This window comes from Lepidochelys kempii, chromosome 4 (assembly GCF_965140265.1).
Source record: "Lepidochelys kempii isolate rLepKem1 chromosome 4, rLepKem1.hap2, whole genome shotgun sequence".
In the NCBI taxonomy this organism is placed as follows: domain Eukaryota; kingdom Metazoa; phylum Chordata; order Testudines; family Cheloniidae; genus Lepidochelys; species Lepidochelys kempii.
In genome coordinates, this window is record NC_133259.1 from 38,414,401 (window position 1) to 38,429,348 (window position 14,948).

The following is a 14,948-nucleotide window of genomic DNA, read 5'->3' on the forward strand; positions in this document are numbered from 1 at the left end:
AATGAATAGTGTAAATGTGCTATTTCTAAATTATTGTGCATGCTGAATAGCTGGTCTTCATAATTAATAAATAATGTAGCCGGAGATTAAGAATGCGGTCATTTTATTTACATATTTATTTCAATTCGGTTTGGATTCACTTCTGAATGTCAGTGTTTGGCTTCTGGGGCTTGGATCAGGCTCATCTCTAGCCAAAAGGTACTTAATTTATTTTTCAGAACTGTTGTGTGCATGTGTAAGCAGGGATATACCTTACAAGGCAAGCAACACTTCAAACAGGAGTTCATTAAAGGAGTGGCAACAAAGCTTCTCATTTTCTTTGGTCCAAGGAAGCAGATACTCAAAATGAGAGTAGCAAGGCTTCCCTTATCAGGAAACATTTGGAAAGGTTTGGTGACTCTCAGAAGTGGGGCTATGTATTTGCCTTCTTTACCCAAAAAGGAATAAAGATCATTTAGGAATGTATAATACTGGGAATCTATCCAGAAACTAAAAATATAAGTGAAATAGGCTAGGGCTTCCTTCAATGCACACACAGAAACGAGGCATTTACCGGACTATTCAGGATCATCAGGCACTGATCAAAATGGTGATGCTCCATGATTGAGTGGCAATAGAGCTGAGCCAGTGGATGTTCGCTTCTGAGGAGTAAAAATATCACTTGGAGAAAATGAGAAAGCAACTTAAAGGTACCAATCACTTAGCAACAGTAGCCAACACAACTTGTTCTCCTCCCCCCAACACTTCATTCCCCGTTGGTTCTCTTTTCCCCTTCTTCCATGTGACTAGGCAAACAGAATGGATGCATTTAGAGAGATGTAGAGGGGAGCACAAATGCAGAAACAATGTGATTACTTTTTCAAAATACTGACAGCTCCGAAGTTCTGTTTTTGATTTAAACTTGTGCCTGTAGAGGTCACTAACACACAAGCAATGAGAAAATAATACAAGATTCTTTAAGTGTCAAGAGTCTAAAAATGAAAAAGAAAAGAACACATAAAACTTCAAAAGAGTCAATTTTTTTTAAATACACCTACATTTACTTATCAGGTGACTTCTTGAATAAACAATCTAGGGAGGTGGCTTTTCTGCAACTACTGAGCTTGTAAGTAGCAAATGGCAATAGAAACTCAACCCAAAGCACACTAAAGTCAATGAAAAAGCTCCTAGTGAATTCAGTAGGCTTTGGATCAGGTCTTATAGGAGTCAGTGCCAGCCATACCCTTCTTAGCTTGCGACCCTAGTGACTGCACACCAGTCTTCTTTCTCATTCTGTTGCAAAATAAATGCTTTGATATATAATGAACAAGTTACTGAGCTATCATCATTTCTCCTGTGAGCAACAAAAAATCCAAAGAAAAATGGCATGTGAGTTGTGCAGCCCTTATTGTACCACTGATAGAACAAACAGTATGAAATTAACTGTACGGATGCAAAGTTTAATCCTATATTGTAATATAGGATATTGAGCTTATTGTGCTTACTTAATTTTGGATAAAATAGGGAAACTTCTTCTCTGAAGATTTCTCCATTTTCTCCTTCTTCTCCATTGCACAATGGTGTTGTTTGCTTTTATTACTGAGCCTGGCAAATCTCCTGTTTTTAACCATTTGACCCTCATCTCCATATCATTGCCCTGATCCCTTCAGCTAAGGACTAGTTGGGATTCCCTCTGAAGCTTGTTCCACTGCTGACCCTGTATCAGGCACTATAGTCACCTATAACCTGATCCTGCAAATCCTTACCCATGCGAATAATCCTTACTTAGACATACAGTCCTATGTGCCTACTTGCATGAGGACAATTTACTCACATGAGTAACTGGAACTGCAGGATTGTGCCCCTCTTAGGAGACCGGTGCAAAGGATTATTGGGAAAAGTGCAAGATAGTGTGTGTGCGTATCCTACGATGGCTGCCAATACATCTAGGGTGCAATTCTGCCTGCAATGAAGTCACTGGCAAAACTCCCATTGACTTCAGTGGGGTCAGGATTTCATCCTGATCGGAGATGCACATAACTAAGGAAATACACAAGTTACGTTCCCATCTACTGTACCAAACTGGGGCCAAGAGTGTTGCCTCCTCAGCACTTGCAGCCTCTGCTGTTCTGGGAAGAAAGATACCAGTGGTGGGAATAAACTCACGTTCCTAACATGATCGTTGCATGGCGTTTCCATTAGGCCCACAGGCCAGGCCAAAGGACACCATTCTTTCTGAATACAGTGATTTGATGATATAACCTTCTTTCATTGCTCTTACCTTCTTTACACACACATTTGGAAAAAACTGTGTATCTGCCAAGAGATCCTAAAACGGAGTCCATTTCCTGTAATATGTGCTAGGAGGATAATTCCCTTATTTTTTTTTTAAACCTATTGCTCAAGAAAAGAATCTTGTGCCAAGTATCACTCCCCCTCCCCCAACTGAAAAAAATAATTCATCTCTGGAAAACTCTTTTACTTTTCATTTGGTTTCTACTAGCCTGAGAGATTTAAAAACAAAATCCCTGGAACTGTTATTAATGAAAAAATGTAAAGTTGTAATCGACTCTGCTTTGTGGCATGTGTGAATGTTGGGTTTCGCTGTCTATGACTTTTTCCCAGGACATTTTTGAAGAGCAGATGACGCATATCCAGATGTTTTCCAGGAAATTTATTTTTAAATAAATAAAGGAAAAACATAGCTAACTGGTTCCAATCACTGTTTGTTTGTGGGTTACTGGATTCCCCATTTGCGGGACAAAGGATTGCCATCAGTTCAGCTTTTTAGCTTTTTTTTTGGTCTCACATTACCATACTTGGAACAATTCTAAGCCCCAATATTTGAGTGTGGATCAACAGACCTGAGAGGCAGGAATTTCCTCACTTTTTACTTATTTTCCTATATTTCCCAGTCTTTCCTTTCTCACATGCATATACTTTTCCTCCTCTATGGGCTATCTTGACAACACCTTACTGTGCCCACCAAGTATAAAGTAAGCCACTTCCTCCGAAGTCAGCTTCAACACTACTCTCCAACTCCGTCAGAAAGAGATGCTGAGAAATGCATAATGTCTCTCTTCCCCAAACCTGGTCAGAACCAGACACTGCTGCGATATCACAGTAATTCTTTTATAACTATAGTGTCTAATCAAACTATTCATTTAATCAAAGCAATACATAGAGGTCTCATCTGTCTCCCATTCAAGACAATGGCAAAACTCTCTTTGACTTCGGTGGTGCTGAATCAAGCCCTAAATGTTAGATATCGGTGGGAAAAAAATTCAAAATCACCATAAGTCACATTGGAGCATAAGTGTCATTGACTTTCAAGGAGACTTACGTTCCTAAGTGTCTAAGTCACTTTTGAAAAGTGACTCAGGCCATGTCTACACTACAGGGAATACAATGACATAGCTACAGGGGGTTAGGTCAGAGGTGTGGCGTACCATAAGGATGGTTTATGTAAGGATGGTTTCTAATTTAGAACATAATGTCAACAATATTTTATCTGTGAAGTTTCAGATTTTGAATTCTTTACAAAATGTGTCTTTTAGGGCCAGTTTTTCAAATATCTCCCAAATGGCATCTGCAAATGCTGAATGAATAACTAACTGAGTGCACAAATATGTGCAAATTCAAAATATTTGACCACAGTTTAGGTGACCTATTAAAAATATGTGCTTCACTGAAGTCAATGGGAATTGTATCTTTGACTTCAATGGAGCTTCCATGGCCTTGAAAGGAGATTGGTAAATGGAGTCTTTAATATAAAGGACATCAGTTCCAATTCAGCCCAAGGTTTAATATTACACCATAACAGCAGATGCATTATGAAGATTGACTGCTTTTCTCTGAAGCAATGAGCACAGGCTACTGATATAAAACAGGATACTGGAATAGAATGACCATTGTCCATTTTGGCAGGGCAGTTCCTATGTTTGCATGAGGTGTCTCAAGGACATGGTGAAGTAAATATTCTTTTGAATGTTGAATATTGAGAAACTGGAATCATGTACTACAACAGAAATTTGCTAATCCGCACATAAAATAGTGGTCTCTTTGACGGGATAACAAGATTTAAGTGGTGATTGCGCCTTCTTCTGGCCAACTGCACAGGGGTGAACTTCACCCAAAGTTCTTAGTTGTGGACAGTGTATGATATTTGTGTGTGCATGGTTTGGCTATGAATTACCATTATATCTGCAAAGGCAAATTGCTATTGGACTGACATTTCTGAAATTACAATTCTAGGTTTTCAATTTTGCTGATTGAATTGTCACTGACAGTTCTATAATGATTTAAAGTTGATGGGCAAATTGATAAGGACATGAATTAAGGATCAATAGTTCCATATTGATACCAAAAGCAACATCACACAGTAGTATGGAATTAGAACGCATTTAGCACTATGAGTTAAGACTTCAATTTATCACTTCTTAATAAGTTTTAATATCCTGTGTTGAGTTCATTCATTTAAACTTCCTACATACTACTAAATGACCAGCTTTGTTTTATTTTCTGTAATTTCTTATTTAGCTTCTGTTTTTATTAATTAAACATACATTTTTATGAAGTCTTACATCTGTATTTTAGCCTAAACATCCAGTATTTTACCCAGCATTCAATGAATTCATGAGAAACATGGGTAGCTGATCAGTTAAAATTACTAGTCATGGTGTGTTTATCCTAATATTCTCAGATTTATTGATTTGCAAAACTCATTAATTCACAAAGGCTCTCCCGTCATTAGTGCACATTAGCAAGATTCTACTCTGTCTAATTTTCTGGGGTTTTTTTATTAATTTCGGTGAAATAAGAAAACATATCTGTGCTCTTCCTTCCCTTCCTAACAGACTTGCTTACCTCTGTATATAAGAGTTATTCACCCCTCTGTGATCCAAATCATGGCTTAGGGCTGCTATCAGCAAAGCAAGTATCTCTAGGTCAGTCAGCTTGTTCTGTATGTAATAGGAAATACAAGAAGATGTCTGTTAGCTTTGCAATACAGATTTGCTACGAAATGTATTAGTATTGTCAATGTATACCTTCTAGAACTTTGATGGTTTTAGTCAGAATAGGACAATTAGTTTCCTCAAATGAATTAGACTTTTAAGGAATAGGTTGATGTATTAAAAATAATAGATTAGATCCTCCTCTGGTGTGAAGCATAACAATAATACCTAGTTCTTATATAGCTCCTTTTACCTGTAGATCTCCAAGTGCTTTACAAAGGAGATTGCTATCATTATCCCCATATTTTTAATATATGGGGAAACTGAGGCATAGGGAGGGGAAGTAATTTCCCCAAGGTCACCCAGCAAGCCAGTGACAATGCTGGGAATTGAACCCTTGTCTCCTGAGTACCTTATCAACTAGATCACACTGCCTCAATGGAGCTGTACCACTTTACATCATTTGAGAAATTGGTCCCATATTTTAGTCAAAACCTCATCAAAGAATTATCTTTGGAGTTTGGACTGATCAGGCAATAGTGTTATACCAATAAAATAAAAACCAGCAGGATCTTATTAAAGGGAAAAAGGCAAAATACCACATTTATTGTGGATACAGAAAGAATCATAGTAAGCAGTTAGTTATAGCTATAACATTCCATTCAATCTCATATTTATTCACACATTCATTCATACAAACACACACACAGGTTCTGCAAGGTTGTTATCATAGTTACCAGCCTTAGAGTTGCTCATGCCAAGCCACTGGCCAGGTGGCCTGGACATGAGGAGGGAGCAGGGCCTTGTCAGATGCTCATCTGATGCTCCTGGAAGTTGGTTTGCAGAATCAAACCCCAAAGTTCTCACTTTCTAGAGTCCGTTTTTATAGGAATTTCTTCCTATGCCAGTCTATGGGAATTGCTTCATCATGCTGTTGCTGAATCAATCAGAAGATAGCACATTCCTGACGGCTCCGTGCTGCTAGATGTTATCTTGTTCTTTGGTTCTCCCATTCTTGAGGCTGTTGGGTGGATTCCAGTCTGCCCTCTGCAGGTCCTCTGGTTATTTCCACTTGACGCCTTCTTCAGCTGATGGCACTGGATTCTTAGGCTGGCACCTCCCTGATCATTCAGTTATTATCCACACCAAGCATCCATCCACATACATCCTCTATCTCTATTTTAATCACAATTGTTAATACAACAAAAGGGCGGGGAGTCTCTGGGTGCTGTTTCTGTTGTTACAGAGTATTGCTTTGAGTCTCTCTCTGTGTGAATTGCTTTGAGAACAGACTGTCTTAGAATGTACTACCGCAATTAGCAGCTTGCAAGTTTCACACATAGAGGGAGAGAAACAGTACCAAAAACCAAGAGACCTCTTAATTAGTAATACCCTGGAATTTAAACTATGGGGAATCAAACTCATTTGTGCTTTTAATACAGAACTCCTTTAATATGATCCAACAATAGAGCCAGGTCAAATGTTCCGTTGATCACTGGGCCAATAAAGGGACGGTAGTTTAAGGATCACAGAAAACAAAATTAAACACAGCCTGGCTCATTTTTAATGTATATGTTTCCAGAACCCAGAGCAGAACTATCCTGCCAAGAAGTGGGGGAAGAGTAGAAGTCATAGCTACTCCTCCGTGGCCATTTCATAACTCCAACATAGTGAGAAACAGAAGCTGGTGAAAAACTACAGAATCACACAATATCTTCTGAACGTGAGAACACCACCACTGCACAACCACAAGGGCAGGAATTGAAAATTTTAATCTCTCTCCTTTCCAGCTGGTAGCTACATGGCTAACTGGCATATATACCATTTGAAGAACAAATTCGGTCAGTCAAATTCAGTGGGGCTGTTCCCACTTCTACAGATGATGAATGGGATCTGAAGTGCGGATAGCAAACAAATCAGTCTGGAAATATCTGGCTTTGTGATTATCTTAGGCAGATCTGTGTACCAGTGCTTGCTCCCCCCGGCCCCTGTTCCGTAACCAGAAAATATTGAGAGCATCTTATTCAAGGCCACTTCTGATTCCATGCCATTTCTTCTGCTTCTTGTTAATCAGGATGGAATGTATACAATGTGTACAATAATTTCTCCCAACAGAAGTTGTTGTAAGATGACACAAACAAATTAGTAACAAGGGTTCCTGAATTTTAAAAAAGGTCATATTTGATATTTATGAAGAAAAACATTGTAGTAAGGTGACTCTTTTCTGCTGCACCTTCCTGACTGATGTAAGATATAAGCATAAAACTCAAAAATGCAATTATTTAACTTCAAAGGAAAGGACAAAATCCTGTAGATGTCTGGTTTGTGCCATTTTCTTTGGAAGCATCTACAGGACCAGGCCTATAGGATTTAATTCACCATAGCTGCATACGCTGCAGCAATAATTTAACAACACAAACTTCTATGTCAGAAGGTAGAGGAAATAACCTGTGGAAATCCATTTTAGATTTGATTCTAACAGGGAGGAACTGATTGTGAATCTGAAGGCAATTTGAGTACAAATGATCATGAAATTATAGATTTCATGATTCAAAGGAAAGGAAAAAGTGAGAGGAGAAGAATAAGTACCATAATACAGACTTTAACAAACGTAGAGAACTGGATGGAAGATTTTCTTCCCATGGATCTCAGAGAAAAAGGAGCTGGCTGATTCTCAAAGAGACAATATTAAAGCCACAACAGCAAACTGTCCCGATGCAAAGGAAAGATAGGAAGAATAGTAAGAGATCAATATGGCTCCATTAGGAACTCTTTAATGACCTGAAAATCAGAAAGGAATCTTATACAGAAACATGGACAAATTGCTAAAGATGAGTACAAAAGAATAGCACAAGCAAGTAGAGCTAAGGCACAAAATGAGTTATAACTCGGAAGGACACAAAAGACAAGAAGAGGAGGTTCAGAAGAGAGGAGAATACAACAGAAGCAAGAGAAAGATGAAGGAAAGTGTAGTCCTCTACTTAACAAGGAGTGAGTGCTAAAAACAGATGACATCAAGAAGGCTGAGGTATTTAATGCCTATTTTGCTTCAGTTTTCACTAAAAAGGTAAATTGTGACCAGCTACTTAACACATTAATATTAACAAGAAGGGGGAAGGAACACAAACCATAATAGGGAAAGAACGCATTAAAGAATATTTAGATGTATTCAAGTCAGCCGGGCCTGAGGAAATTCACTAGCTGAAGCAATTTCAGAACCGTTAGTAATTATCTTTGAGAATTCATGTAGGATGGGTGATGCCCCAAATGACTGGAGATGTGCAAACACAGTACATATTTTTAAAAAGGGGAACAAATAGGACCCTGCAGAATTATAGACCAGTCAGACTAACTTTGTAACCTGGAAAGATACTGCAACAAATTATTAAACAATCAATTTGAAGCACCCAACTGATAACAGGGTGAAAAGGAATACCAGCATGATTTTGTCAAGAACAAAATAATGTCAAACAAAACTAATTTCCTTCTTTGACAGGGCTACTGCCTAGTGGATGGGGGGGGGGAAGATATAGAGGTGATATATCTTGATTTTAGTAAAGCTTTTGACACAGTCCCACGTGACGTTCTCATAAGCAAACTAAGGAAATGTGGTCTAGATGAAATTACTATAAATTGGGCCCAAAACTGGTTAAAAGACCATATTTGAAAAGTAGTTACCAATAGTTCACTGTAAAACTGGGGGACATATCTAGTAGGATTCCCAGGGGTCTGTCCTGGGTCTGGTACTATTCAATATTTTCATTACTGACTTGGATAATAGAGTGGAGAATATGCTTATAAAATTTATGGAGGACTCCTGGATTAGCATTCAAAACAACCTTGACAAGTTGGAGAATTGGTCTGAAATCAACCAGATGAAATTCAATAAAGACAATGCAAAGTACTGCACTTAGGAAGAAAATAAAATCAAATATACAACTACAATATGGGGAATAACTGACTAAGCAGTAGTACTCCTAAAAGGATTTGGGGGATTAAAATGGATCACAAATTGTATATGAATCAACAAAGTGATGCAGTTGAGAAAAAGGCTAATATTCTAGGGTGTATTAACAAAAGTATCATATGTAAGACACAGGAGGTAATTGTCCCATTCTACTCGGCACTGGTGTGGCCTCACCTGGAGTACTGTGTCCAGTTCTGGGCACCACACTCTAAGAAAGAAGTGGACAAACTGGAGAGTCCAGAAGACAGCAAAAAAACGATAAAAGTTTTAAAAAACCTGACCTATTAGGAAAGGTTAAAAAACTAAGCATATTTAGTCTGGAGAAAAGAAGACTGAGGGAGGACCTGATAAAAGTCTTCAAATATGTTAGGGGCTGTTATAAAAAGGATGGTGCTCAATTGTCCACTGAAGGTAGGATAAGACATAATCAACTTAATCTACAGCAAAAGAGATTGAGGTTAGATATTAGGAAAAGCTTTCTAATTATAAGGGTAGTTAAGTTGTGGTATAAGCTTTCAAGGGAGTTTGTGGAATCCCTGTCATTGGAGATTTTTAAGAACAGGTTACACAAATGTCTGTCAGGGATGGTCTAGATATACTTGGTCCTCTCTCAGCACAAGGGGCTGGACTAGATGACCTCTCAAGATCCCTTCCAGCCCTACATTTCTATGATTCTAAGGTCAGCTTCTGAAGTCTTCAGAGAAGATGCACTGACTTCAGTGGAGATATTCCAGACTGACATATTGAGATCAAAACTGGGCCTGTGCAAGTGTTACAGTACTTAGTTAATTAAAAGGCTCTTAGGGTGAAAACAGTCAAACATACCTGAAGTTTACCCGATTTTAAAGCAGCAAACATACATTGGGCTGTGTTAAAGGCATGTCTCCAATTGTGATATGCAACATTTTTTCGATAATTTTTCTTCACACTCAAAATCCATCTGCAAAGAACCTTTAACAAACAGCATCATTCAGTTAAATCCAAAATACATTACAACTTTAGTCTTTTCACACACAAAAATAAAATAAAGAGAATTCTAATTATTGTAGATTTAATGCAGAAAAATTACCTTTTCACTTGTTTTCAGTAAAATTTAATGTTGACACACTTTTATGTAAAAATATGGATAAGGAAAATCTGTGTAGTCTCTTAGTTTAACTTCCTCACTTCCAAAACCTAGAGTTTGCTAAACAATTTATAGGCAATTGCAGATTTGTTTTATTTATTATGTGGACAGCTGTATTCCTAAAGTTACCACTCCGTGACATGAACCAACAGCTAAATTATGGTTCCAGGTACACTAGTGTAGACCTAGAATTTAGAGTTATTCTGATTTAACTGAATGAAGAATTTGTTCACAGTATTTGTGTGCTCACCAGAACCTGTTTCATTTTGAATTAGAGGGAACCCTAAAAGTTGTCTGGAAAAGTAGATTGGAAAGTGAACATAAGCTCCTGCCTCACACCAGATGGAATCAAAGCATAAGAAGAGATAGATGGACCTTGTAAATCATGTAAGTATGATATAAAGGCTTTTAAAGCTTATCATATTGTTTGTTGTTATTATTTATGCAGATCCCCGCTAGGTGTTTTACAGAACAAAAAGACATGGATTTTACAGTAGTTTTATGAAAGTGAAAGGTAAAAAGGCCAGATCTTCACATGGTGTAAATTGGTCTAAATCTGTTGGCTTAAATGTAGCTATGCTGATTAATGCCAGCTAAGGATCTTGATATCAGTTTGTTTAAGGGAATTTTAGTGCTCTTGCAAAAGGTGTCACATTGACAGCAATGGAAAACTAATATCATCCATTTGCAAAAAAGAGCAATGAGCAACAGGCGAGAGCAATGTAAGCTGCTACCCTGCCAATATGCTTTAACCTTACTATGGAGGGATCAGGGCTGTTGGGAAAAGATAGCTCAATTTTCCACATCCATTAATGCCTCAGTGTTTCTGGTGAGGGTTCCAACACGGGTGCCAATTGTGGTGGTGCTTTTTTATGATGCAGACACACCTGCACGTTAGGAACTGGATAGAAACCAACTCATTATAACAGATGGTAAGGACTTTGGGTCTCACTTTCACCCTGGTTCTGTCTGAACTGGAAGATATGCATTAGTCAGACACAAGTAATTGGGCTCAATTCAGAGGTAACTGGGTGAAATTCTATAGTCTGTGATATATATAAGAGTCAGATTAGATGATCTAGTGGTCCCTTCTAATCTTAAATTCTAATAATCTTTAAATATATGAATCTATGAATTGATGATTGAGTTGAAAGGCTCTGTATTTCACTACCAATTGCCCCAGCTATCCAGTCTTTCATCCTAAAATTGGTCTTGGCAGTGTGTTGAGGAGTATATAAAACACAGACACACACACATTTTTGAAGTGAAGTTGTCTGATGTTTTCCCTTCACATGTAAATAGCATTCTGCAGCTTCCGTACCTCATGTTTCATTTGGAAATTCTGCACCAGGTTGAGATCTGTGAACATTCGAATTGAACACAGTGTTGTCTCCATATCGGAAAGCTCAAAGTCACTGAAGTAGAAGTCAGTCAGCTTGAGAGATTGTGCAGATGGCACAACAGCCGTCTTGGGAAAAATAAAAGAGAACAAACTGAGCAGTAGCAGTTAGAAAGTCTGGAATAATCACATCTTTTTGCATCAGGAGAACAGCAGTATTCTGATAAAGTTTACCTTTGCATTGTACTGAAAGCTGGTGACTACATTCCCTTGATTATCTGTCCCGATCCTTGTTTGTTCAATGTTAATCTTATTTGGTTCTTAGAATTAATGTAAATTTATCCATAAGCCAAAATTATTAAAAGGGTTACCTGGACCATCCTTCTATCACCTAAATTACTGAGGGCCATCATCATCATGCCATTGATTTTTAAGCAGGTTTTAGCTGCAATGTTCTAACATGCTCCACCGAAAATGTTCAGAGGCTTGTGAATTAGGGACACAAAAGGCACTTCTTTGACCATAAGATCCTGTCAAATTTCAAGTTCCTGCTCTAAACCCTGGAAGCACTAAACCTAAACAAAGAAACAGTAAGAATTGTTTTAAAGTGGATCAAACTACCAATTTTCCTCTAACCTCATTCGCAGAAATGGCTGAAATTGTACTGCTGAAATGTTAAAAAAAAGAAAAAAAAATTACAGTGAGGCTGACCCTTGGCATGGAAAATTTCAGCTCCACCCATTGCAACTTAACTTTCAAAATCTGGCACTACATTTAGCACTAACTATTCCAATGTCTCCAAACATTTTCACTTTCTTTATACAGCAGTGATATTACTATATAAGCCTCTTTGCGGCATCTTCAGGGCTTTTACATTAAGGATATTAGAAATAAATATCAAGATAAATGAAGCAGAGTGTGGCACTATGATCCAAAAGCTCATACCGTTTTTTTGTAACAAATAAAAAAAGGCAGGATTTTCCAGTGCAGTTCCCTTACAGCTGTTTCAACTATATATCTATTGATATGTTTTTTAAAAATCAGATAAAAATCAAGACAGTGAAAGATAAAAAGGAGGCCTGTGTTTTATCTTTCACCTTTATCCTTACTGAAGCCCAGGAATATTTCTATTAACTCTAGTATTGTAATCATGCTGCTCAGCTCTCTCTTGGTAGAAATGACATCCTCCTTTTACAGCCGCATTTACTTTCTTCTCACTTTTATTGGTGTGTATTACTTAAATCAGAAATGTAGAATCATGAAACTGAGGTTATGGAAACTGGCATTTAAAAAGGAATCCTACATTACTATAAACTGCTTTCCCTAATAGTTTTGTCTCTCATTTTGGTTTCACCCAGTGTCCCACATTTGGGCCTTGGTAGGTGAAGGGGCCATGCTGCCAATATTCTCCATAGGAAATAATACAACCACTTGGGAAACCTAATGGCCACTCAAAACGTAACTCCAAATGCTACAAGTTTTTCACATTGTTTCCCAGTGCAAAAACAATGATTTAGTGAACTAGGACCACTATTTTACTTAGCCTTCCTTGAATTGCCAACCTTTTCCACTTCTAAAATGTTGATAATAAATACATTGCATCACAACATTTATTACACCTCACTCAAAATAGCTAAAGGGGGGGAAAAAGTAGTTCTGTGTGTGTCACCCTGGCACCCCTTATTCATCACGGTCATGTAATTAGGATATGTTTTGCACAAAGTATGCCTTGTGAGGTATCATTCTAAAAGTTGATCTGCTAGACATTAATATCTTGTTGAATTGTAGGTCCTTTCGTCGTATGTGAAGTTAGGAAGTTAGGCTATGTATGTGTTACTGAAACATGTTGTGAGGTTGAAAACGCCCACAAGCAGCCTTTCAGGTACAACAGCAAAAAGGCCAAACAATGTTAATGGCTTATTGAGGAAATGCACAGAAGCACAAGGACTACCCCAGGAACTGTATATGATAGAAACCTCTCAGAGATAGCAATACACAATGGGAACTGTTTGACCCACGTCACAGCAAAAGAGTTTTCCAGTAAGTGAGAAGAATATATAAAAGGGGGAAATGCCATCATGATGGCACCTCACGCTCCCTACAGCACACCTGGAAACACCTGAGGAACAAAGACTGAACAGGGGGAAGTGATGGTCCCAGGCTAAAGGGATTTCTAGCCTGTGTATGAAAACCTGGCAAACCCAAGCTGCAAACCCAAGGCAGCTTGTGCCTTAAGAATCTGCTAGCCTGTTTATCGCTCAGGGTGAGAATTTGCTAATTCATCTAGTGTGTTAAGCTCAGTTTGCATTTTTGTTTATTTACTAGGTCATCTGCTTTGATCTGTTTGCTATCACTTATAATCACTTAAAATTTCTCTTTTGTAGTAATAAATTTATTTTATGTTTTAATCCAAACAGTGTGTGTTTGACTAAGGTGTCTGGGGAAAATCTTTGCTTGGTTACCACAAGTGTGCATGGTCCTCTTCATATTGAGGGAGAGGCGGACCAGGTATTAAACCCATATACTGGCCAGATTTGACCAGGGCAGGACGATACTGCTCTGGGGTCCTAGGCTAGTGGTTAGAGAGCCTGCATGTAACTGCAGCTGGGTGTGTCCCTACCTGTGTGAATGCTGGTGAAAGTGCAAGCTCGGAGGGCTTTGCAGCTTGTAACAGCAGCACAGTGTGAGAGGGATCCCAGGCTGGTGGGTCAGAGGGCTCAGTGGTACCCCAATTCCAGGTGGCACCCCAGGGGGAACCTGTCACACTGCAGTCGGTGTAATTTTGTGATTCTCAGTATGGGAGACTCTGTTCTTTTCCCCAATAAATTAACATCCCCTCGTGAGAAATTTCAACTGTTTTGAGGCATATTAAACACAGAGGATATGAGCCTGGCTGTCTTAGGGGGTGGAACTCGCAGGATTTTAATAATGCAAAGTGCAATGGCTTGCTATATCATCATCATCCTTTTAGTGGTGTATCAACTCTCTCCCTAGCTATACAAAGTGAAGCAAACACAAGGCGTTTGCAACCAGATCTTTCATGAGGTAAAAGGATGTACACAGCAGGAGCTCACCAGGACATTTTCTCATGCTTGCATTCTGACCTCTTCTATAATTTATCTCTTTCTATTCACTGATCTCCTGCCTTTGATGCCCACATGGGAAGAAAAGCAACAAACTTCTCCCCAACTGAGAGATAGAAACCACAATTTTCCAGTTATACATCAACACAACTGTGGCTTGGTTATTTCTCCTTTCGGTTCCCAGAGGCAACAGAGCTCCTTCTCCTGTGTCGCTGTTTGAAAGCCTTTTTAACTATTGTTCCTAGCCTGCTCTTTTCTAAATGTAGTATTAACCTCCCAAACAACCACTTCTTTCATCCAATATGTTCACTTTTTCCACCTCAGTAAAATTACCAAGCGGCACAGAGGGAAGGAAAGAAGAGGAGCTACCGTTACCTTTCTCTGCATAACTGTGATGCAATGAGCTGGCCTATAATTACTGTTGCTTACTGTATGTATTTTGATCGTGTCTGGAGGCCCCAATTAGGGACTCCAATCATCATCACCTGTGAAAATATTC

At 38.5% G+C, this 14,948-nt stretch overlaps 1 protein-coding gene across 6 annotated transcripts in view; it reads right to left on the minus strand.

Moving 5' to 3' along the window:
• PDE5A (phosphodiesterase 5A) overlaps positions 1–14,948 on the minus strand; it is a 94,920-nt gene that overhangs the window by 17,737 nt on the left and 62,235 nt on the right. For 4 of the 6 annotated variants that reach the window (XM_073341003.1, XM_073341002.1, XM_073341001.1 and 1 more), the window contains 4 exons: positions 11,349–11,495; positions 9,727–9,852; positions 4,846–4,940; positions 554–641 (listed from right to left, as the gene is read on the minus strand). In XM_073341003.1, coding sequence (XP_073197104.1) covers positions 554–641; positions 4,846–4,940; positions 9,727–9,852; positions 11,349–11,495 — 456 coding nt within the window. The remainder of the gene's footprint in view (positions 1–553; positions 642–4,845; positions 4,941–9,726; positions 9,853–11,348; positions 11,496–14,948) is intronic. The other 2 variants (XM_073341005.1, XM_073341006.1) reach the window with 2 other exon arrangements.